This window comes from Nyctereutes procyonoides, unplaced genomic scaffold (genome assembly GCF_905146905.1).
Source record: "Nyctereutes procyonoides isolate TBG_1078 unplaced genomic scaffold, NYPRO_anot_genome, whole genome shotgun sequence".
NCBI classification, from domain to species: Eukaryota; Metazoa; Chordata; class Mammalia; order Carnivora; family Canidae; genus Nyctereutes; species Nyctereutes procyonoides.
This window is the reverse complement of record NW_026575020.1, coordinates 48,707,496-48,733,843: the sequence shown is the minus strand read 5'-3', so window position 1 is coordinate 48,733,843 and position 26,348 is coordinate 48,707,496. Positions and strand designations below refer to the sequence as shown.

Sequence of the window (26,348 nt, the reverse complement as noted above, 5' to 3'; positions counted from 1 at the left end):
CTTTGCCTAGGATTCCTTACTGTTAGCATCATCTGGCAGACATGTCTTCTCCTGGTAAGTGGTGGAGTCCAGAAGAAAAAAAAAACTCTAATGTTCTGGAAACATCTTAATGATTACTTAATGATTACTACAAAGCCATCACCAAAGTAAATCTGTTTAAATTCAAGATTGTACTTATTCCTATCCCCTTCCCTGTCAGTAAATGTTAAAAGAACTTTTTGGCTTTTCCAGCTCAGTCCTTTACTTATAGGTATATCTCAAAGGTAAGCATGAAGTAGGGTGTCCTTTTTATCTTGGACTACTAGATACTCCTGGTTGACCAACAATCATGTCTAATGGAGCTAATGGTGATCGGGAGGTTGTACATCATGGAAAATGTGGAGGATGTAAGAGCACACAGCATCCAAGCGATGAATGTTCAGTGGTCAATAAGGTCTCTATGTCAAGGTGATATATCCTACAGGGATAAATAGGATGCATCAGCACCAAGGAACCTTTTAAAGTAAGGCCAGCTAAAGAGCTCCCTGTGATACAGAAGGGAAAGCTTTAAGTTCTCTAATCCAAAAGCACTGGGCTGTGGGCCAGGTACCTATACTGGCTATGTACACCCACGCAACATGTATTAAAGCAGATCAGCATGTCTTCCAGGGAAAGTGAAGTGAATAGCTCTCAAGTACAAGCATCTGGTAGTATCTGGTAGTCCCCTGAGATGCTGGGCTTGATGGCTTGGTGGTTGGGTTTTGGGTGAGAAATTGGCTTTATTGCCTGGAAGATATTAGGTTGAAATTGACATATTTAAAGGTAAAAATGGGAGACACAGTGCTCCATTCACCACGTTACCCCACATACACTATACCCACTACATATGAAGTTCAAGAGTGAAATTCTGAAGTTCTGAAGTCTCTGAAAGCGCAGCCCTCCATCACAGACTAAATCATTTTGCAAACTGATGATGATGATGTCCTCATTCTAATTGAAACTTCACCTGAGTGTCCAAGAGCAGAAGTACATTCCAGGCTCTGAGAAAGACCAAGATGGAACAACCAGATAGCCAGGTCTCTGGGGGTCTTAGGATATATGGGTTTTTTTTTAGTCCTGGTGACTGTTTTACAGTGAAATCAGTGTCAGCAGATGTGGCCTGAACACCTTTTAATAATCTCATAAAGAAAAAGAAAAAGGGGGATGGACGGAGTCATTACTCCTCAGTATATAACCCATGGAAGACCAATACAACTCAATAACACATCTCAATGTCAGAAATTTCAAAACCAGAAACATAAATTGTGCAAGTGATAGAATGCATCCAACACATTTTTAAAAAGGACTTGTGGTTCAAAATACTAACTAAAATAACCTTATGCATAACCAAATTACAAAAATCTATATTTCTACAAGCCTTGGTAGAAAAATGGCTTAAAGCTCTAGGAAGTAGAAAAAGAGGCCCTTCCTGTGCTCTGGCTGGGAAAGGAAGAAGGGGAAGGAGTTTTCAATTAGGAGCTCTGGGGATGGATGTGCCTTACAACTCAATGGTAGCTACTCTAATTCCAAGTGAACAGAAGTATGAAAGATGAAGAGTTGGGAGAGATGAAAAGGCTGCCCAGGTAATACAGTGACAATCTTAATCCAGGAAGCTTCCCCATCACACCCAAATGGTCAGTCATTCAGCTGCTGCTGGGATGTTTCTGGCACTAAGGGAACAAATGGTTTCTGAGGCAACCTAGGCTTCACAGTGAACACACCTGGCACCAGAACTTCTGAGTCAAGACGGCTGAAAAATTCTTAAGAACAACAAAACAAGCATTAAAAACCAACAGAACAGTCACTGGCAGCAGCCCCACAAAGAAAGAGGTTTGTCACATTGGCCATCCATGACAGAGAGGTTCTGACACAGCGGGACAGGAGCTGGTGAATGCTGGGGAAGATCTCCTAAGGGGAGGGTGGGGAGGGTGACTGTGTGGAGGAGAACTGGCTGCTGGAAAGAGATGAGTAAAACTGAGAAAGTGAAAAATTATGGTGGGTTCTGATGAAACAGAGGCTTCAGAGTTCCCATTCCCCCCCAAAAAACCCTCCAATACAGAGAGCACATCCTGGTGGAGGACATGAGTAAAAGGTTAAAAGGCATAGGAGGTATCAACTTCTCTAACAAAGAGTTGCTCACAGCCCCAACTAAGTTCTCCTTGTTCTCCTCATCTCAAGCTGTAGAAAGTAAATGTTACATCAAGTAAAAAACAAACTTAGTTAAAAAAAAAAAAAAGAGGTGGGGAGGAGGGAAAAGGAGAGAAGAAAGGAAAGAAGGCCCATCATTCTTGAGGAAAGGAAATACAACTTCAAAATCAGGAACAAGCAGAGTGACAGTGAGACCTAGTAAGAGCATGAGGGCAGTGCAAGAAGAACCCAAAGACATGAAGAGAAAACAACAGAATTAGCTAAGGACCAAAATAACCTGATCACAAAATTAATTCTAAATTAGAAACATCAATCAACTGAATAAGCATGGCTGAAAACTGGATCCCTGGTATTGACAAGAGACTTGAGATAAGGAAAGAGATGGAGAAGAAAATGCAGAGAGAAAACAGCAAAAGAAAATCCATGTACACACAGACATATCATAAAATTTACCATTAATGAATGAAGAACTAAGTGTGTATATCAAAAAAACACACTGTATTTATGTATTTGTGTTATTGAGGAAAATAACAGCTCAAGAATACTATAAAAAACTCAAAACTACTGAACCCAACCCATTCTTGAAAAAAAATACTTGAGGATGAAATTTAGGCAACCAAGAGATGCCTAGAAAAGGGGTATTATGGACAATGCTTAGTGCCAAAATACAGGTGAATACTATGTACAAAGCTTTAGGGAAGAGAGGGTCATCAGTGTATTATGCCCAGCCAAAAATAAGAAAACATTATTCATTCATGCAAAAATGCAATGAATATAACAATGAGATGCCCTTCCTGGAAAAAAACGATTTAATGATGAAATCTCAGCACTCAACAGATGAATCAAAATAAAGGAATTCACTATGAGGAAGTTGTGCTAAAAGTCCTGGTGGTGAGCATACAAATGATTTAAATAAAAAACTAACTATGTAATTATGATAATCATGATTATAGAACAGAATACAAATGTTATAACCCTCCACAATGTATACATAACACTATAATTGACAAAACAGAGTGGAAGGAGTGAGTGGAAAAGGTTTAAGAATGTAAATTTTATTTTTCTTATTATAGTGAGTAAATTAATGCTCTCAAAATTGAGCCATAAAATTAAAAATAACTCTGACGTCAATTTGTTATTTTTTTTAGAGTGCACACACATGCAAGTGGAGGTGGGTGGCAGGGAAGAGAATCCAAAGCAGACTCCATGCTCAACATGAGCCCAATGTGGGGCTCAATCTCACACCCTGAAATCACAACCTCAGCTGAAATCGGGAGTCAGTCACTTAACCAACTGAGCCACCCAGGTGTCTCACATCTCAATCTTATTTTAATCTCTATTTCTTAATATTCTAAGAAATCACCTCTCATATAGCAAAGAAACATTTTCAAAACTTCAGAAATTCCTTGTTTTCCTTGTTTCTTTACAAGTATACTAATTTCACATAACATTATTTTAATAAAAGTAGAAAATACAGCATAGTCTCATTTCTTAGAAAATGTTTGTGTCTATATATCTACATACCCTTCTATTAATCTATGTCTCAGAAATCTCAGGAATTATACTCTTATCAGATTCACAGTAGTCAAATCCAGAAGATAAGACTTTGGTGGCATTTCTGCTTTCTCCATTGTGCACAGTACCAAGTTGGATGGCATTTCCTTGGCATTGTAAGAGTCCTTAACAAGGGACATGGTCTCCCTGCAACTACATGGGTTTTGGGTCTACAAACTGTGAACTTAGATCTGGAAACTTAATGAAAGACCATGATTTTCTTTTTTTCTTTTTTTTTTTTTTAAGACCATGATTTTCTACTCAAGTGGAGAGCTGTCTAAAGTTCTCTTGCCAGCTCTTGGCTTTTTCTTGATGTTGTACAAGCAGTACTCTCGTTGGTCTCTCTTAACCCTCAACATCATGCTCTATTCATTACCACCACAGATTCCTGCCAGGCAAGACACCTTGATTGCCTCTCTAGTCTTGGGGCCCATTACAGTAATCACTTCTACCTCCCATCCGACATTTGAGTTCCTCCCCTGGTGTCTGCCATTTGGAAACCCTACCATCCTCCTGGAAGTGGGCACCCCCATTCCAAGCAGCATCTCCTACTATCAGGGCCAGCATATGGAGGAAGCCACCACGTATCCAGGCACCCACCATCAGTGCATTCCTCAACACCTTAGTGAAGGCAGTATCTTCTAAGCCCTCCCGAGGAGTAGGTTATCTGGTCTAAAGTAACAAAATCATTCTAATATTCTCATTTTCCTGAGATTTTGGATCTCCTCCTCAAGACAATGCTATTGCAGTTCTGGTAGCTCCTCCCTGCTTCAGTGTGAGTGGAGGAATAGGAAGGCCACTGCCTAGTAAAATCATAAACTATTGTATTTTTTAAAGATTTATTTTTATTTATTTATGATAGTCAGAGAGAGAGAGAGAGAGAGAAAGAGAGAGAGAGAGAGAGAGGCAGAGACACATGCAGAGGGAGAAGCAGGCTCCATGCCAGGAGCCCGACGCGGAACTCAATCCCAGGACTCCAGGATCGCGCTCTGGGCCAAAGGCAGGCACGAAACTGCTGAGCCACCCAGGGATCCCCTCATAAACTATTGTAAATGTGCTACTTTTTTAAAAAAGAGAGATGAGAAAGAAAAAAAAAAGAGGAAAAAAGAAAAGAAAAAAAGAGATGAAGGTCAATTCAAGTATCATGAGCAATTATATATATGAGGCTAATAATTCAAGGTGTATAATTATTCTTTCTTTTAGAGAGTTGGCAATAAAAAAACAAACAAGGATTTTTCAGGGATTAAGAGTATACTTATCAGGAGGAGCACTAAGTAATGTACAGAATGATTGGATCACTATATTGTACACTTGAAACTAATGTTATATTGTATGTCAACTAACTGGAATGCAAACAAAAACTTAAAAAGATAAACCTAAGGACATATACAATCTGCCTGAGCCATTGCAGTCAGAGTAAAAATTCCACACAAGTCAGCACAGAAAATGCCATGGTATATAGTCTGACTTTATGAACAACATCTTCATAGAAACAGGCACCCACCCCCCACCCCCCACAAATAGTCAGTGAGTCAGGAGCAGGAGTAAAATTTGTTATTTGTGCGTGACCATGTGGCTCTGGGACTAAATGATACCCACTGCAACAAAAAACCCATCTATGAAATCTGTCTATCAACAATTCAGTTTTGTTATGCAAGTTCTCTTTTTAAAAAGTTTGATATTGCTGTGCTAACTGCTATTGGAGATGGAATGAGGACCTCCCAGCATACACGGCCACTTCTCTTTTTCCCCTCCTGTGAGCCATTAACAGCCAGGGACGAGTGCCTGCAGAAGCTGTTGGAGCTCAGAATCCTGGAGGGTTGATGGCTGGAGGCACACCAGTGGGGGTGGGGGAACACTGGTAAACGCTGCGCATGGGGGAAGTAAGTACTCTTCTCTGCAGTTTTCTTTAACATGTCCAAAATATTTCGCCAGCACCCGTAGGTCATGGGTGACAATAATGACCCTTTTAAAACTTTCTGAAAAATTAGCTACTATTTTCTGTCTGCCAGATCTCAATTAAAACCCAGGAAAGATTCATTCAGATAGTCAAATCCTTCAAGATTCTTCTCCATGGTTTAATGACGGTCAACTCAAGCCACTCAACACTGAGAAAATTCATTAACTGAGAAATCACCCTCTTAGACAGAGTTCAACATTTTGAGGGAAAACATGTCTTCACTGTACATTTTATCTTTAATTTATTTTACCTCTTATCTGTTCCTCTAAAACACATTTGGTTTTCTTAACCCAGCACATCACTGCTGCTGAATGAATAAGGAAATAGAAAAATCATCAGTTTCCCAGCTAGTATGGAATTTAGAAGGACAAACAGATCAACCCAGCTATCAACTCCTCTAAGATATGGACTATACCTTTTTTCTTCATCCTTTCCTCACATCACCTACCCCAACACTCCAAGAACATTCATCGTTTTGAATGAACAGCTGGTTTCAGGAACAGCCAAACAATAGAAGTAGTCAGAAGGGAACTACTTCATCTTCCTGACCACCAAACAGATGTGTCTACCTAGTGTGCCTAGTCTCTGCCTCTCCTGTGACTCGGATGGGTGGCCATCTTCACTGTCACCTCAGGAGAACCCTGCCATCTGTGCACCAACACCATCCCCTCGCGCCAAATCAAGCACTTGCTCTCACAATCATCCCACCACTGTCTGCATCATTGCTGGTTTCTTCCCCAATGGATCGTGCTCAGCTACCAACAAACGTCTGTACTTATCTCGTTTTCTAAAAACTTTCCACTGACCCTACATATCCTTCAAGCTACCACCTCATTTCTCTGCTCCCTTTCCTTTCAAAATTCCTCAAAAGGAACTCTCATATCCCATTCTCCCTCCACTCAGGCTTCTGCTCCCACATTCCCCTGCAACTGGCCTTGATGAGGTGGCGAGAGGCCTTCTTGCCAAATCCAGTGGGCGCTTTCCAGTCCCTGTCTAATTTCCCCTCTTGGAGGCGCCTGGAACAGCCAGCTGCTCACACTTCCTTCCTGAAATACTTCCTGCACTTGGCTTATGGGAAACCAGACCTTCTCAGTTTTCCTGCTACCTCTCTGGCCGCTCCTTCCCAGCCTCTGTTCCCTCCACCTCTCCCCCATTGCTAAGTGTTGTAGTGCCCCTGGGCTCAGTCCTGGGCCTTCCTTCCTCTTCTCTCTCTACTCATGGGCCCGGGGTCCATCACCACCATTCCCCTGGCTCTTCAGCAGGAAAACTGAGGAGTCCCGTTTGAGTTCCTTCTTCCCCTCACACTCCATTTCCCATCTATTAACAAGTCTTTCCTGTCAAATACATCCGGATTTAAGCACTTGCCATCACCCCCACCACACCCCCCAGGTCCAAGCCTTGGTAATTTCTCACCAGACCCCTGCCATCTCTCCTAAGTAGCCCTCCCCTCCACCTTCCTTACAATTAGTGCTCCACACAGCAGCTAGAGAAATCTTTTTAAAACTCAGACCAGATTTTGCTCAAATGCTCCAATGGCTTTCCATCACACTCAGAATAAAACCTAAATTTCCCACCACAGTCCATAAAACTTGATAGAAGCTGCCTACAGCTTAACCTTGGTTCCTAACACTCTCTCCCCTAGCTCACCCCATTCCAGTCACATACCAACCCATTCCCTCTGTATAAAATATTCTTTCCTCTTCTCAAGTTTTGTATGGTTTCCTCCTACCTTTCATGCAGGTTTTAATTTGAGTATCATATCTTTAGCAACTTTCACAGTCTGTATCTAAAATAACACCTTACATGAAACAACTCTATATAAAATAGCCCCTTCACTCCAAACACCTTATCCTGCTTTATTTTGTAGAAATTGTCATTACCTTACCTTACCTTATATTTTGGGACACAAAGAGATACAGAAAGAGAGTTGTTGTTGTTGTCCCCTCTACCATAAGAGCAGACACTGTATTTTGTTTGCTGCCATATCCTAAGGACCTGGAATTATGGTGAGTACAAAGCAGTCACTCAATAAACATGCATTAACTAATGAATGATTGGAAAGACACTGCTTCTATATTATAAACTTCTAAGGTATCTAAAGAATGGGAATCATCAATCAGCCATATCACTATCTAGGACACATTTTTGTTCATTTTATTTTTATTTATTTTTTACTTTTTTTTAGAGAGAGGGAGAATGAGCAAGCAGATGAGCAAGGGTGAGGTCTGAGGGGAGGGTCTGAAGGGGAGAGAGAGAATCTTTTTTTTTTCTTCAAGATTTTATTTATTTATTAATGAGAGACACACAGAGAGAGAGAGAGAAAGAGAGAGAGAGGCACAGACACGGGGAGAGGGAGAAAGCAGGCTCCATGCAGGGAGCCCAACGTGGGACTCGATCCAGGGTCTCCAGGATCACACCCTAGGTGGAAGGCAGAGCTAAACCGCTGAGTTGCCCAGGCTGCCCAAGAGAGAGAGAATCTTAAGCAGGCTCCACACTCCGCACAGAGCCAGACATGGAGCTTGATCTCACACTCCTGAGATCATGACCTGAGCCAAAATCCAGAGACAGATGATTAACTGATTGGGCCACCCAGGCGCCCCATAGCAAATGAAGTATCCCTAAAACAAAACATATATACTTCACATTATAGTTACTGAAAAGAACTGTGTTCATCTTTGCCCTCTTAATTCCCACTCCAGATAAATGTGCCATTTGTTTTAACCTAGATGAGAAAAGTTCCAAACAAACAAACAAACAGGAAGACAAGGCCTGCCTTAAGTACCTTTCACCACGCATCAATGCCCATCCTATGGACATAGGCTCCTAATGCTTGACCTGGACCCATGGGCTCTACAGCTTCATAGCCTGGGTCTCTCTGACTCTGGCCACCTAATGTCCAGGAATCTGGCACTCTGCCTCCTGCCTGTAGGGCCAATCTGTGCCTTGCAGCATCACTGGATCATGACTACATTTATTTCCACTACCATGTAGAGAGCAGAGCAGCTGATATGTCATTAAGGTTCAAAAATTTTTTTTTACAAACTGGAAACAGAAAGCCAAGCCAAAAGACTTTTAAAAGGAATAGGATAGAGTGAGCGAAAAGAAAACAAAGAGAATGACAGAGCGTGCTTGGCATGCAATGAGGTACACACATGTTCAGAAAGCATGAAAACCCATTTTGAAGAGCTCTTAGGGAGACCCACAAATTCATGGTCACTAACCTCATTGGAGACGTTGATACCAAAAAGAAGTTTCACTGAGTTTTTCTGATGAGATCAGTCATGGGATCACCACAATCATATCAAACCATCCTCACTTCCCTTGGCCCTGCTGTCTATGTAATTCTTCTAGTTTCAGCAAATGACCCCTCCTCCTCTCTCATGAAGGAAAACCTTCAGTCTAAGAGCATCCTCATTTTCCTGCTGCAGATTTATAAACTTCTATGTATCTTTCCTCCCCTCCCTTTCTCACTACTTGTAGCAGAGGCCTGCCCCTCTCCTCTGAAGCCAACACCTCTCTCCGCACACTTCCACATCCCTGCGCACCTCGACTAGTCATGTCTTCCCTCTCTGGCCTCTACGTCTTGCTTTGTACTGTATCCCCTTCCAGTGAGGCTACACAGTCTAACATTATAGAAAAATTAAGACACCTAAAATATTCATAGGGGAAAAATTGGGAATTGCATGTTATCTGCTAATTAAGTATCTCAACTGACCTTCTAACTTCCCAACTACTTATCTTGTATAATTTGTCTCATCTTTACACTGCCTTTGCTATCAAAATGTTCTTAAGTTTCAAATTAAGAGTAATGTGTAAGCAGTTGGCCCTTCAGTGTTTTTTATGATCATTAACAATAAGTATTTATTCTTCCCCAAGAATTTGACCACTTGTTTATCTGTTGAACTACATTTCCCTTTAAAGGCTTTGTAGTGAAAAGAGAAGATATAAAATAGAAGACTAAAGAATGATATGATGGGATTGCCAAAAAAATCTCCATAGTTCAGGAAATCCTAGCATGCCTGGTTTGTTGTTTGTTTCCAGCTTGAATGAGGTTTGTGCAGACAATTAGAATTGTCTTTTTGTTCCAATGGGTTATACAGGAAAGAAACAGGAAATCTTGATGAAAGCTTGGGCTTTACAGGATATTTGTGTGAGTGTTTAGCCCATGTGTTTGAAGTTTTTCTCTCCACATCTGCCCACTTTATGCCTGCACTCTGGCTAAAATATTTTAAAATACCATTCTGCTTTTTTCACTTCGTTTCAGTTCCTGGCATGATGCTTTCCCTATGGGAAGGGGCTCAAAAATAAAAACCGAATAAGGAAACTAACAACCAAAAAAGCACAAGTCATTCATTTCCTCTGGATGGCAATTCTCTCATTATAAAATGGGAGATTAGGTCAGATAAGTGCTTCTAAACTTTTTCACCAAAGTACCCCTGGTAGCAGTGAAAATGAATAGCACCCCTCTAGGGGATCTGAGGGCATAGCCTGAAGCAGCGTCTGCAAGCTGGAGGTTTCTTTGAAATGTCCTATTTTATCTTAAAAATTCATGAGAACTTTGCATTTTACAAAACAGGAAAGTCTCTGTTTGTTTTAATATGATTGTTACCTCAATAGTAAAACTGCTTCGCTTTCCCACAAAATAATCAAGTGACTCCAACCTTCCAGGAAGCATGTATGCAGCTTCACACACACCCTGGCACTGGCTCACTATCCCAGGGAACACCTACCTCAGTTTGGATGTAGACAAGGGCCTGGTGGATGAGCATCTACATCCCCTTCCAGTGTGAGTTGCTATAACCATAATATTTACTGTTTCACATTTTATAGAAAAGTCAAACAAAATAATAGAAAGCTTATCACACACAAAATGGTAGCTGAGAAGGCAGGTGGAAGCCCTGAAGGACATCCAGCTAGACAAGTATGTAAGCATACAAGTCAGTGGTGGAGTCAGAGATGTCTCCATCTGTCACGATACATACACACACGGGCTGAGAGTCTACTCAGGCAGATGAACAAAAAGATCACAGAACCCTGGATTGGAAAGGGATCTTAGTGATAGGACAGCCCCACGAATGCACAGCCTCCCCCTACAACACCCCCAACAGCTACTTCGACACACTCAGGCTGGGGAACTTACTTTCTCACAAGATAAACCACTGAGCATTTGCCTAATTCTTTAGGAAAGAATGACTTTGAGATGAGTCAAAATATGCCTCCCAGTGTTGTCTACACATGGGTTCAATTTCTGTCTCCTGGAACTGCAAGGGGAGTCTGTTTAGAGTGGAGCATGGCTCCAGTTCAGGCTTGATTCTGTCATCTGTTAAGTGTGTGGGACATTGGACAGGTTACTTAAGAGGATGCGCTACAGTTTCTACAATTGGAAGATGGGAAAAATACGTAATAGTCTCTGCCTTGCAAGACCACTGTGAGGAGGGACGTGGCTGAGTTCACATAGAGCATTCAGAAGTGGGCTGTGGCCCTGAGCAGGTCTACTAACTGCTGGCTACTGGGATATTCCCATACAGACCAATCCTACTATTTCCTAGATGACTGATTTTGAATTTAAGAATAAATATGGCTCAGTTAAGCATCTGCCTTCAGCTCAGGTCATGATCCCAGGGTCCTGGGATGGAGCCCTACGTTGGGCTCCCTGCTCAGATGGGCACCTGCTTCTCCCTCTCTCTCTGCTTGTGCTCACTCTGTCAAATTAAATAAAATCTTTAAAAAATAATAAATAGATATGTTACTCTCCTTAGTCTTGTCTTCTCTTGCTGAAATTCCTTTAAATACTCTCACTGACATAGCTCCAAGTCTTTCTATATTCTGGAGACTTTCATTTGAACATGCTTTTGCCAATGTCCTACTTCAAATGTGGCAACTAGAACTGACTTTATTCCTTATGTGACCTGATGTGTAAACAATGTACTGGGCCCATTACGCCATCATCCCAGGCATGTTGTTCTGTCTGCCTTGCTGCCTCCGCCCTTTATACCCCTCATACACCCTCACCCCTGCCTCGTATTTTTTGCAGATAATTTTTTAAATATAAGCATAGGATTTTATATTCAATCCCAATAAATTTAATCATCGTAATTTCAGCTGTTTAAAGCTTCAGAGTACTGATTTTCATGTCCCACGTGTTAACTCCTCCTCTGAACTCTGGGGAAGCAGGGAACATTACCTCTGTATCATCATCTAGTGATGGCCCTTTGACCTACCACTTAGCCACATAACTGCACCAATATCTAAACCATTTTTTCCATATTGCCTTCATGAAGGACCTTACCAGGTGGCTCAGTGAAGTCCAGCCATACTTTCCTTATCTACCAGCCTGACCCCCGTTCAAAAAAGGAAATGAGCTTAGTTTAATTGGCTTCATTTTTAGTGAACTTTTTGCTAGCTTGTAGGGACCACAACTATATGCCTATCATTGATCATAATAAACTTTCACAGTAAAAATCTTAACAATTTGGAGTGGTCTGGGGGACTACTTACTGTTCCAGGTAATAAAATTTTCTGCTGGAATGGATTTTAAAAAGTTGGCATATTATCACATCAATAAATATTCTCCTGGGGTACCTGGGTGGCTCAGTCAGTTAAGCGCCTGCCTTTGGCTCAGCCTGCCTTTGGCTCAGCCTGCCTTTGGCTCAGGTCACGATCTCAGGGCCCTGGGATCAAGTCCCAAATTGGCTCCCTGATCAGTGGGGAGTCCGCTACTCCCTCTCCTCCCTGCTTGTACTCTCTGGCTATCTCTATCTCTCTCTCTCAAATAAATAAATAAATAAATATTCTCCTAAAATCTATTAGCTCGTATTCCTGTGTTTGTCTTTTCCTAGTGAGTTACTGCCTGGGATCTTCAATCTCAACACAGGCCTATAGATATAGGAAGAATAAAATGGGTGAAATCACCAAGATCTGAGAGATCCTTAAGTGAGCTTTTTTTAACTCCTGCCACACACTTGCATGACAATTGTATCATTTATCCCCTTTTCATGAAAATGAAATGCAGAAAAGTTAATGCAACAGCAGTTTCTTTCTTCCTTCCTTTTTTTCTTTCTTTTTTTTTTTTTTTTTGCTGTGCCTTGTTCTGTGCTAATTTTTTTTTTTATCTTTTCTTGGCAAAGTTCTTTTTTTTGTATATTTTTTTTATTGGAGTTCGATTTGCCAACATTTCTTTCTTTCCTTTTTTTTTTTTTTTGAGAGAAAGTTCAAGCAGGAGCAGGGGGAGGGGCAGAGAGGGAGAAGATAATCTTAAGTAGGCTTCACTCCAAGCATGGAGCTCAACAGGGGACTCAGTCCCACAACCCTGAGATCATGACTTGAGCCAAAATCAAGAGTCAGACGCTCAATGAACTGAGCCACCTAGACACCCCCACAGCATGTAGTTTCTAGAAATAGTATCAATTCTTTAAAAAATTAATTTCTCTTATTAAATATTTTTAGGCAAGACTATACAAAGACAAAACCTTATTAGATTTTTAAAACTATCATTCTGAGAAAAACCTTTGAAACCTACATTCTTCCAAATAAGTTTACGCAAGTGTATTTTTTAAAGTTTTTATTTAAACTCTAGTTAGTTAACATATATGGTAAAATTGGTTTCAGGTGTAGAATTTGGTGATTCACATGATGTAAGTGTATTTTTAAATTAAAAACATAACTGTCACATTAAAAAAGACAGTCACAATGTGTAAAGGAGGGAGTATAGAAAAAGAATCAACCATGATTCCATCACCTAAAAAACAACTAATATTATTGTTTGAATGTTTCTGTCTGAGATTAAAAATAACTGGGCCAGCGGGTATAAATACTTTTTATGACTCTTGGTAGATACTGCCAAAATCCTCTCCAAAAATGCTGCATTAATTTAAATGTCACCAGCAATATATGAAAGTACAAATTTCACTAACCTTTTGCCAATTTTAGATGGTACATCATTGTTAATTCTAATTTGCATTTTTATTGATACTAAGGCTAAAGATGTTTCTACATGGTCATTTATTCAATTAGTTTCTTATCTGTTTCTGTCCGTTGCAAGGTCACTTACTGGGACATTAATGATCTTCTTATGATTTGTGATAATTACTTAATTTATACGCTAATTATTTTTATTTGTTATAAATTTATTAACTTCATAAGAGAATCATTCTTGGCCTATCACATTCATTGCAAAATATTATTTCTTCTTTTTTTAAATTAAAATAATTTTTATTTAGTCAAATGTTAATTTTCCATGGTGATTTTTCTTATGTATCCAACTTTAAGAAGCCAGAGATGTGCCAAAACAATCACAAAATAAATGCAAATCAGGCACTGAAGTCACTTGGCTATATCTGGTTATATATTTGCCACCAGAAGATTATCACCAAAAAGAAAATACAAATTAAAATTTATTTATTTATTTATTTATTTATTTATTTATTTTAGAGAGCAAGAGGGAGAGACAGAGAGAAAGTGAGAGACAGAGAGAAACTGAGTGGGGAGTGGGAGGCAGAGGAAGAGAGAGAGAGAGAGGGAGGAGAGGAGCAGAGGGAGAGTGAGTGAATCTCCAGCAGACACTCTGTTGATGGAGGAGCCCAATTTGAGACTTGATCTCAAGACCATGAGATCATGACCAGAGCCAAAACCCAGAGTTAGACACTCAACAGACTAAGCCACCTAGGCACTCCTGATTTTTTAAACTCTCAAGGAGAATGCGTCTCCTCCTTATACTCACCCTGAAACACAATAGTTTCTGAGTCATATCTGTGTCACAGAAATGGTTTTTAACTTGTTGAGTTTCCTCTCTCCACCTGGGAGACAGAGTTGGGGTTTCCTGTTACTCCACCAATTTATTTAGAGGAACTGACATTTCTCTTGTTTTTATTTTTGCTTTTAATATTGCTTTTAATCCCCAAATCATCTCAGTTATACCTCATAACTAGAGCATAATATGCAACACCTCTTGACCTTCTTTACTATTCTTATTTATATTTGGTCATCTTATGTTCCTTTTTCTCCCCATTTTCTACTCCAATCAATTAAACAATATAATAAATTCTATAATGTATTTCTATTATCAGCTCAATCAGAAATATAATATAACAGAGATTGGAAGAAATAGAAGAGAAAGTTTCTGCTTCCTTGTAGACTGCACTCCACCCTGGATAAAAACAGCTCTACATGATATTTTACAATACAAGAACTGATTTAAGTGTACAGAATAATGAGATGATTAATGCTGTAATTTCAGAGAAGGAAGAACTGGGTGTGGGCCAAAAAGGTCCTGTGACATTGTAGGGAAGTGGAGGAGCAGGAAGCAAGTCTTGAAGGATGGGTGTGATTTGCATAGACAGAATAGAGCAAAACGCAGATAATGCAAATAACAAAGAAGGACCAATTTGCGAACTTTAAACCATCACTATGAAAGTAACTCAGGTATATTTACAAACGTTTTAAAATTAAAACAGCGACAACAACATAACAGCCATAAGGTTACATACATGTCAGATCAGAATTCCTTTTCATGGAATTCAACTGAGCCCCTAATTGCTATCACTTAGGAGAGGGATTAAAATTCAGTAATCATTACAAGATTATTAGTTTTTGATGTAGTAGCCACTTAATAAGGAATTGAAAATATAATAATGAAAAAATTATTCAGGTGTTCAGAATAAAAAGGTTCAAATATTGTCTTTAGAAAAAAAATTTCTTAACTTAGTAATTAAGCTAATTAACATTTTTCCAGATGTTTAAGGAAACAAGGCAAGCAAATTAAACAAATAAGTAAAAATTAATAACCACCTTGAATGTTCCAAGAATTAGCAGGAATACAGTTTTAGAAAAGATGAAAATAAAACTTTTTTTATTAGGTAAATAAGATGCAGATCCAAATCCAAACCTCTTAGGCTGCTCTGGATGTCCTGGTCCTTGTCCAAGCCGAGTTCTCACCCCATCTCCTACAGCTGGAACCTTCCCCTCTACATTCCTGCTGAACCGTCTTTTTCTGTCATTTTTGTTCCTTCAACACTCTCAACTTGCTCTCATCTCAGATCCTTGCACTCACTGTTCCGCTAGCCTGGAATACTATTCCTCTAAGAGACTTCAAGGCTGGCTCATTCTGAGTTTTCAAGATTCTCAGCAAAAGGTTCTCCTGCTCGGAGGGCTTCCCTGACCACCTGTCAATGATGGTAATCCCCCTTCCACCTCCACCCAACAAGGCCTCTGTACATACTTTCTTCCTCTTTCATTAGTCACTCTCCGAAATTATTTTGTGGTTTTTTTTTTTAATTAATAGGCTGGCTGCTCACCAAAATGTAGCATATGTTCTATTAGCCATTTGTATGTTTTCTTTGGAGAAATGTCTGTTCATGTCTGTGTCCATTTCTTGTCTGGATTTTTTTGGTTTTTGGGTGTTGAGTTTGATAAATTCTTTGACAAGTTTCTATGACCCAGCAACTGCCCTAACTAGGTATTTACCCAAAGGATACAAACACAGTGAGTGATTCAAGGGGGCACCTGCACCCCAATGTTTATAGCAGCAATGTCCCAATAGCCAGAATATGGAAAGAGCTCAGATGTTCTTTGACAGATGAATGGATAAAGAAGACGTGGTATGTATATACAATGGAATATCAGTCATCAAAAAGAATGAAATCTTGCCATTTGCAATGATATGGATGGAACTAGAGAGTATTATGCTAAGCAAAATAAGTCATTCAGAGAAAGACAAATACAAATGATTTCACGCATATGTGGAATATAAGAAACAAAACAGATGCATATAGGAGAAAGGAAGGAAAAATAAAATAACATAAAAATAGAGAGAGGGGCAAACCATAAGAGACTCAACTCTAGGAAACAAGCTGAGGGTTGCTGGAGGGAAGACTGGTGGGGGTATGGGGTAATTGGGTGATGGGCATTAAGGAGGGCACGTGATGGAATGAGCACTGGGTGTTATATGCAACTGATGAATCACTAAATTCTACCCCTGAAATTAATAATACACTATATATGGTAACTAAGTTTAAATTAGAAAAAAATTTTTAAATGATTGTTAAAAAATGTAGTATATGCTCTGTGTGAAAAGGTACGTTGTCAGTCGGCTTATTGCTCTGCCCAGAGTCGGGACATGGTAGGTACCAAAAACTATTTCTTAAATAAATAAGCAACTCAGACTTATGCTCCGACAGGAACAGAAGGACTCAAGAATTACAATAAAAGTTTCAATTAAACATGCAAATTAACAAACTACTGTAATAGACTTCAGTGAAGAGCTCAAATCCTATTTCTGGATTTTACTAAAACAGATTTTATTTCAAATGATTCATATATATTGATAATAATATTCTTAGTAACATTTTCATTGTGAAGTGATTTTATCATATATCTTTTTAAGATTTCATCTTTAAGTCTCTACACCCAATGTGGGGTTCAAACTTATAGCCTCAAGATCAAGAGTTGCATACTCCACCGACTAAGCCAGCCAGGTACCCCTATAATGAAATTCTTACAAAAGAGATTATAAATGCATTTAAAAATTCAATGGCATCATCAAAATGAAAGACTAACCTGCTGTTCATATCGTTGTTTGACATCCTCCAGCTGCCATAAAAACTCCTTTGATTGCTTCTCACGAAGAGACTTGGATCTAGTTAGATCGGCCTCCACTTTTTCCATCTATAAAATTTAAAAATCAAATATTATATTTTTTAAACAAAAAATTTATTCCATGTTTGTGTAGTTTTGACCATTCATTAAAATGGCAGATTTTAAACACCCCCTATGGATCATAATGGTGAATTTTAAGATGATAAGATAATGAAAGCTGTCAATTTATTTACATATCTTTAATAGTTTGTCAGGAAAATTAACACTGGAATATAATTGACTACATTCTGATGCTATAAAAATGGAACTGTAATGGAAATATAACTTTGAATATTCAAATATTTTTTCTACAAGAATTTTTAAGGCCTTGGCATGTGCTGAATGGGAGAAAATATTTGTAAGCCATGTATCTGATAAGGGACTTGTATCAAGAATACATAAAGAATGCTTACAGCCCACTAAGAAATGGGCAATTATACTCTATATTAAAATGGGTAAAGGAACTGAAAAGATATTTCTCCAAAGAAGATATACAAATGGCCAAAAAGCATATGAGAAGATGATCAACATCACTGCCATTAGGCAATTTCAAATTGAAACAATAATGACATATCACTTCACGCCCCATAGGATGGCTTCAATCAAGACGGATAACATCAAGTATTGGTGAAGATGTGGAGAAATCAGAACCCTCAAACCCTGCTGCTGGGAATGTAAAATGGAAGACAGTTTGGCAGTTTCTCAAAAGGATAAACATGGTTACCATATGTGCCAGGAATTCCACTCCTGGGTGAGAAATTAAAACATCCACACAAAAACTTACACAAATGTTTGTAGCAGCATTATTCATAATAGCCAAAAAGAGTATGAAATAACCCAGATGTTCACCAATGGATAATGGATAAACAAAACAAGGTCCATACATAGGAGCATCACTGAACCATAAGAAGGAATGAAATACTAATATGAGTTATAATATGGGGAACCTTGAAAGCACTGTGCTAAGTGAAAGGAGGCAGTCACACACAAGACTATGTATTATGATTCCATCTAATATTAAATGTGACGTAGAAGGCAAATCCATAGAAACAGCAAGTAGACTAGTGGTTGCCTAGAGTGAGAGGGAGTTGAGGGTGAGCACTGACTGCTAAAGGGTGTCAGATTTCTTTTGGAGGCAATGGAAATTTAAAACTGATTGTCCTGGGGCGCTTGGGTGGTGCAGTTGGTTAAGCGACCTACTCTTGGTTTTAGCTTGGGCTGTGATCTTCAGGTCATGAGACTGAGACAGGAGATGGGCTCCGCGCTCTGCGTGGAGTCTGCTTCAGATTCTCACTCTCTCCCTCTCCCTCCGCACCTGCCTCTCCCTCTGCCCCTCCTGCTCATGCTCTCTCTCTCTAAAATAGACAAATCTTTTTAAAAAATCTATTATGCTGATGGATACACAATTGTTAAGTATATTAAAAATGATTAAATTGTTACACTTATAATGAATTTAACTCCTGGTATGTGATTTATATCCTTTTTTAAATTTTTATTTATTTGTGATAGTCACAGAGAGAGAGAGAGAGAGAGAGAGGCAGAGACACAGGCAGAGGGAGAAGCAGGCTCCATGCACCGGGAGCCCGACATGGGATTCGATCCCAGGTCTCCAGGATCGTGCCCTGGGCCAAAAGCAGGCGCTAAACTGCTGTGCCACCCAGGGATCCCTATATCCTTTTTTTTTTATTTTTATTTTTTAAGGAGGCTCCATGCCCAGCATGGGGCTTGATTTCATAACCCTGAGATCAAGACCTGAGCTGAGATGGAGTTGGACATTTAACTGACTAAGCCACCTGGGCACCCCATATGTGAATTATATCTTAATAAAGCTGTTATCATAAAAAAATTAAAAGTCAAACACTATGCCATATCCCACAAGGCTTCATCCAATCCCAAGTACCACTCTCAACTCATCTCTGCTACTCTATACCATCACCACCACCATTCCAGCCCATCTGCCTCTTTGCATGCCAGAGACATGCCAGAGATCCTCTGGAAGCTTCTCCTCAGAGAGTCACATGGCTTTTTTCTCAAAGTCTTAAGTTTCTGCTTAAAGGTCATCTTTGTGAAGCCTCCTGACCACCCTATTTAAATTACAGCCCTCCTCCTGCCCCAGTCCTCTAAGTCTCCCTTTTTACCATAGGGCATATCACCTTCAAGTATATAATACAATTTACTTACTCCTTAGGGCTCATTTTAATATCTGCCTCACCCATGGTAATGTAACCCGACGTTCACTCACGTATCCAAACAATTTAGCACACTGCCTGGCACCTATAGGGACCCAATAATCAAATGAAGGAGAAAAAAGACAAACCAAGTGTATATACCTAGGTTTGAGATTTGCTGAATAAACAATTTTCAACATTTAAGAGCTGCAGATTCTTAATAACATATACAAGATCATGTTGAATCTGACACTTTCTATCACATACAAAATTAGAGATAATGTATGATTATCTTGCTCTTGCCAGATGCTCATTTATATGTGGCAAGAAAGAAATGTTCTTATATATAGTAATGAAAAATCGCTCCATGTAAATAACATGAAAATGGCACTTTCCTAGTGCAGTTTTTCATTTGTCTTTCTTCCTCTGGCTTGACTATGTCTCAGAAGTTTGTGTTGTTGTTTTTTTTTCTGAAACAATTGTCAGTTAATATGACAATTGTCCTACCAGTAGCTACTCTATATTTATTATTCTGCTTCACTGATTGGTTGAGATGTTTCTTTTATTAGTTGTACACCATGCTCTATTCCAGGTTACCCTTTGGCAACTGCTAGGATTAGACACAATATGAATATCAGAGGAAATGAATCCTAAAAATGTTCCTTCAGTTTCTCATCTTAAATTTAAAAAAAAATCATTCAAATGCATTTTTTCAGACATGATTAAACCTTAAGGCTCCAGGAGCAAAGATGTTAGGTGAAGAGTAGCCAGTTGCATTAGATGAGAAAAAAATGCATATAGCCACTCACTACCGCTGTCCAACAGTACATCTTGCTTCCTGCTTCTCACAGCAAGGTCTGGGGTATCTAAATTATGGCATGAGATTTAGCCTAAGTATTTCTTCATAAAATCCAAAGAGTGCAACCCTAATAACACTAAGTCATCTGCTTCCAAATTCAACAGAGTTGTAAGAGTATTGATCCACAGGTAGTCAGTAGTGGCCGAGAATACATTTACTAAGGAATTACTGAAGGACCCATACTCAAGCCCACTTTGTTGCCTTCTGTTTCTAACTCAAGACATGGGTTTCCAGTCTCTCTCTACTTCAGTGCTCTTCACATCAGACCTCCAGCAGAAGGCAGTTTGTGCTCCCTATACTCCAAGATCCTTGGCATTTCCAACATTAGCCATGTCTCAATTCAAAAAGAGCCTTTTGCTCTTTGTGCTATCTGAAAAGCCCCTTTGAGTTTTTCCCCTCATCCAAAGTGATGGTCTTCAAGGATGACTCATCTACTCTCCTCTCTCTGAGGTGCTTGTTTTTTTTTTTTAAGATTTTATTTTTATTTATTCATGAGAGACACAGAGAGAGAGGCAGAGACAGGCAGAGGGTGAAGCAGGCTCCCTGCAGAGAGCATGATGTGGGACTCAATCCCAGGACCCCAGGACAACAATCTGAGCCAAAGGCAGACACTCAACCACTGAGCCACCTAGGTGTCCTCTGAGGTGTTTTTTAATCCCACCAACTTACATAAGTGCCTTCCTTCTCTCTACATTCAAGGACTTAACATCTATTTCCATAACACACTGTGTTTTTCTCTATAATATGGAAGTGTTTCAAACATGTGAGCTTTGTTTATTCATCTAGATCATGAGCTACTGAATAAAAGGAACTATGATTTATAATTCTTTTGTATCTTAATTATGAACTAATTGGTATAGTATGCAGAATAAATATGCATTAAATCCTTAAGGATGAATAAAATAATTGGCAAAAGCAAAAGGAGATGAAAAAAAGAAAAGTTGTATCAAGGAGAGAAGATCTGGTTTATTTAGTACTTTCAAGACAGAGCTTCATATGAAGTTGATTTTAGGTTCTTATTTTATCTCGGTACAGATTGTATATTAAAAGTAAATAAGTATTTAAGTAGTTAAAATACTTAGAACTTAAAATAAAAACTAAGGCCTTTATGTACTCTATGTGTGTAAAAATTCAGTACCTTCAAGAAAAAACAGAATCATCTTCTATAACCAAAATGGATAACAATTTAAAACACATGAAAAGACCTTTTATACCTAAACATTAAGACAAATTCATAGTAAATAACTGATACAAGAAAAGGAAATGCATGTCATATTAGATGATACTGACCGAAAATGCAAGGCCCCACTCCATTTTCCTTCAACAATGTAACAAAAAAAATTTAAAGTCTTGTAAAAGACTTTGTATAAAAACAGTGTTCTCAGTTGCCATAGATACAAAAGATCCTGCTTCCTCATACATCATTCCACATTCCGTTCGACTTCAACGGTTAGGAAATTAACAACAACACTCCTTTACGGTGTAACTCTAGCTTCAAGAAAACCTAGGAGTAAAGCTTGGTGGGCAAATTAAGAGCAAAAAGGAGTTGGGTGTATTTCTGCGAATGTTTAGTGTTTAAAGAAGGAAGGGGAGGGTAGTGTTTTCCTCCTCTGTGCCTCAGGCATTGGGTCCTTCAGCTACATGGAAAAGAAAACCCAAGAGACCATGCATGCGTAAATAACATGGGCTCTTTATGTTTTCCTTGTGCCACAAGTTCAAAAATAGGCTGCCACACTGGCAGTTCAAAGATGTCAGGGTTAGGTCTCTGCAACTCAACCTTCCTATAATAGTTGCAAAATGGCTTCTGCAGCTCTGAACATGAAGTGAAGGGCAAAGGGTCCGTATTAGCTGAGCTGAATACCCTTTTAGGGAGCTTTCCTGCAAGTTCCTGTCAATAACAGATTAATTATGCTGTTTGCCATCTCATTCACTAGAACTACATTAAAAAGTAAGCTCCATCTGCAAGGTGAGAAACTGCAGTTTTAAAACTGTGTCTAATGTTGCCCTAAATAAAATCAGGGCTCTATGAGTAAGAAAGCAGGCATGGACACCTGGTAGTCACTGTCAAAGAGGGTCGTAAGTTGTTTTTTTCTCTAGCAAAGTCCTCTTGTGTTATTATATTCGGAGGAATTCGACATGCACAATTCACATTATAACAAGCAGACAGTTATATACGAATATACAATTCAAAATATATTTTTGAAAAAAAATAAATATATATATTTTTTTGTATTTAATACATATTTAGGTAAGCTATAAAAACTAACCTTCAAGTATGTTCTGGTAGATAGATCAATCAAATGATCAGTAGATCAATAGAAACAGGCAGGAAGGCAGATAGATATAAATGGCCGAAAGACATCATTTTTCTGTGCTTGGCTAAAGCCTTAGTAGGAACTAATATCCTTAGCAGGGAAAACCAGTGAATAACATTAACTGATTATACCTACAGTTCTTTTGTGAGAAAAAACCATAAGTTGATATAGGACAAACGGTATTTCTGGTATCTGTCCTGATCGATTTGTGGGAGTTGTTGATCTGCTCTGGAAATGAATTTTAGCTCCACATCTGAATTACAAATATCTTCCACTCTGAGGGAGCCTTTCCACTTTCTTAATGAGAAGTTTATTTAATTTTAATAAGGTGAAATTCAACAATATTTTGGGTTTTTATGCCTTTTGTTTCCTATTTAGAAAATCTTTCCCTAGTTCCAACTATCAAAAATGTTTCTACATTTTCTTCTGAAAGTTTTATTGTTTTACCTATCACTTGTACGTCTATAATCCTGGAATTAATTTTGTGAATGGGGTAAGAGGAAAGATTCTTTTTTTTTCCCCATGTGGTTACCAAGCTGACATGGTGGCATGTATTGAAATGATCATTCTTTCCCTGCTGCACTGCAGCACTTCCTTCGACCTGAGTCAGGTTGATCATGTACGTGAGAGTCTAATTTTGGGTCTCCTTCGTCTGTAACACTGATCATCCTTGTGCCCAAACCATGCTGTATTAATACTATAACTGAATATGAGCCTCAGTATCTGGTCATATATGTTGTGTTCTTCCAGATTGCCGGAGCAATTCTCAGTCCTTTGCATTTTCATATACGTTTTAGAATTAGTTGCCAGTTTCTCTCATTTCCCTTCACCCCCCACCAAAAAAAACCCCCAAAGGAACAAAAGAACCACTAGTAACATTTTGATTTTTAGAACTATGTTGATTTTATAGATTAATGTGGGGAAAACCGACGTGTTTATGGCATTGGGTCTTTGAATCCACCAATTTATTTAGGTCTTCTTTGGTTTCTCTCAATGTTTTCCAGTTTTTAAAACAGAGGTCTTGCATGTTTTTTTGTTAGATTTATTCTTAGGTATATACATGAACCTTTCTCATGCTACGGTATCTTTTCCAATTTTATTTTCTATTTGTTGGCTGCTGGTATATAGAAATAAAACTGCATTGTCTGTCTGATCTTACACTCAGTAACCTTACTAAATTCACTACTAGTAACATTTCAGTAAGTAAATATCTGAGAAATTAGCAATTACAACAAAGATGCCATAATTGCAGATAAGTGCCAAACTCACTGGGCTAGCTTAGGTGCTCTCCTCTGAGCTCTCTTACTGATCTGTTTATTCACTTATTAAATCACAAGCTTTTATGTGCTGGTCTATCATACAAGCCACAAATATGTCTAATAAACTCTGAATTCCCAGAATCAACAACAATGGCTGGTATAGAGCAAGTATTCATAAATTTTTTATAAATGAATGAAAAAAGAAGTCAAGTCTGTTGAATCCTTGGCCAGTAAGTCAATAAAATAATTGAGATATATTAAAAAATAATAATGTTACTATTTCACAATCAATAAACTTCTAATCAGTCAAATGCAGAAAAAAATAACACGTTTTCCAGTCCAATGTCCTCAGCAGATTTTTTTTGGCTTATATTCTGTCTGCAAAAGAGATTAGTCATTGACGAATTTTACAAGGAAAAAGCTCCACTTACTCCTCTTACATTAAGCATTTAAGGATAAAAGTTAAAATTTCTTTTAATTATTTGTTTTGCTGTTATTATTTCATTTTGGTTTTCAAAGCCAAATACTTAGACACAGTCTCTGGATGCTGTCATTTCGAATTGATGAATGACCACAATAGCTTCTATTGAAACACTTAGATATAATTCTAGGATTTTTCTTCTGCTACCTAATCTATTTAAAGACAAAATTCCAAATGTGAGAAGAGTAGAGAGATTTCTTCATTATCATCAAAAAGTAACTGAGAGAAAATGCTTCCATTTATATTGGATGTTTTATTATCTTAAAACTGGTCTAAAAAGCCTTATTTAAAATTACATGAGCTAGCATGATCCTTAAAGGACAAGAGAACAAAGGTATAAGTCACAGTGAATGGCTCATATGACTCTTTCTTTGTCTGTTTGTGATCCATTTATCCTTAATGACACAAATATATCCATATGGCATTCTTTAATTCAACAGCAATAATAGGATGATGAACTAAATTTACAATCTCTAAGAATATAAGAAACTGCTACCCAGTTTCAAATGTACGAGGAGCCAGAGTACCCTCACTAGTCAAAAGCAATGTTTCAGAATTTTGTTTGCATGGCAAGCCAGTGTGTTCTCCAAGTCCAAAGCTAATATCATGTAGCTGATGACTGGGGGGGGGGGAGGAATTAAATTTAAAGTCAGATATTTAGCAGCAAATACCATTTAACGAGGATGTATTTTCAAGGGGAGAAAAATTAACTAGAAGTCAAGTGGCTAGTGGAGGCCCCAGGAGGACCTAGCTAGCTGACATTCATGCAGTCAATTTATAAGATTAAAAAGTTTCACTTTAGGATTCCTGCCAGTACTTCAAAAAACGTGGCTGTCTTTTTCAGTCATTTATTTGTTTCACAGAGAATAAGTATAGAACACTCATTCTTTTAAAAATATGATTATATACATACATATGTGGCAAATTCTATCACAGTAGTACATTTTCACAATTAAAATATGTATATTTTACATAACTAATTGCTGGCAGCTAGCATTTATAATAGATTTCACCACTGGAGTAAAAATTAGGTTATTGAAGCAATCTTAAATGAGATAAAAAGTTCTTCAAAGAGAAAGGAACAGTGTGAAGGAATTTTTTTTTAAACTTTCTCTGTTCCATTTTCTCTCATGGGCCTCATTTTTGAAATAGCAATTCGCTTTCAAAAACAAACTCAAAGCTTTACTTTTTTTAATTCAAAATCTTATTGTCTGCTATCTGTAGCAGTTTCCAAATGGAAAAAGATGCCCTAAGCTCTGCTGGCTTTTGCACAAAAGATTTTAGTAAGAAGAGAAAAGAGCAGTCCAAGACAACAACAGAAAAGAAGGACTTAAAAATATACACTACAGAAAAATCTGAAAACATTATGATTCTCAATATAAGGAATCTGCTGATTTTTTTAAAGAATTTGAGCTATATCAGATTCAGATGCACACTTTTTAACTGATTCATAATCTATAATAGAAGACTTCTAATTTATCATGTTTTGACATATATATTTTACTTAACATTTGTTAAAATCTGCCAGGTAAAACCATTTGATTTGTGAATGAGCCCAGCTATAAGGATTCCATCAGAAATGATGTTCTTATTATTATACTCACATCAAAGGTGCTTTCTCTATTTCAGAAATTCAATTGCACTTGGCAAAACCATTTATGATGGAAACCGTTGGAGACTATTTCTTCAACAGAAGACCATCAAAAAAATTTCCTGTTCATCAGTTGCCATCACTGCCATTTTTCAAGAAGACTAGATCGAGCACCGCTGGGCAGATCAGATGTGATGAGGACTACTCACAAAGACAAAGCACTTCCTATGTGTAGGAAGAAAGGAATCCCAGGGGCATGCACCCAGTAGGATGCTTCATGGGATCATTTAACCAGTCTAAGTAAGAGATGTGATACCTACAAGACAGGAACACTTGAACTCAACGTTCACAAGTAGGGGAGTCA

At 38.4% G+C, this 26,348-nt stretch overlaps 1 protein-coding gene across 6 annotated transcripts in view; it reads right to left on the bottom strand.

Annotated features, from left to right (window-relative positions):
• Nucleotides 1–26,348, bottom strand: part of CEP112 (centrosomal protein 112) — a 400,471-nt gene that overhangs the window by 208,647 nt on the left and 165,476 nt on the right. For all 6 annotated transcript variants that reach the window (XM_055323886.1, XM_055323903.1, XM_055323913.1 and 3 more), the window contains one exon: nt 17,234–17,341. In XM_055323886.1, coding sequence (XP_055179861.1) covers nt 17,234–17,341 — 108 coding nt within the window. The remainder of the gene's footprint in view (nt 1–17,233; nt 17,342–26,348) is intronic.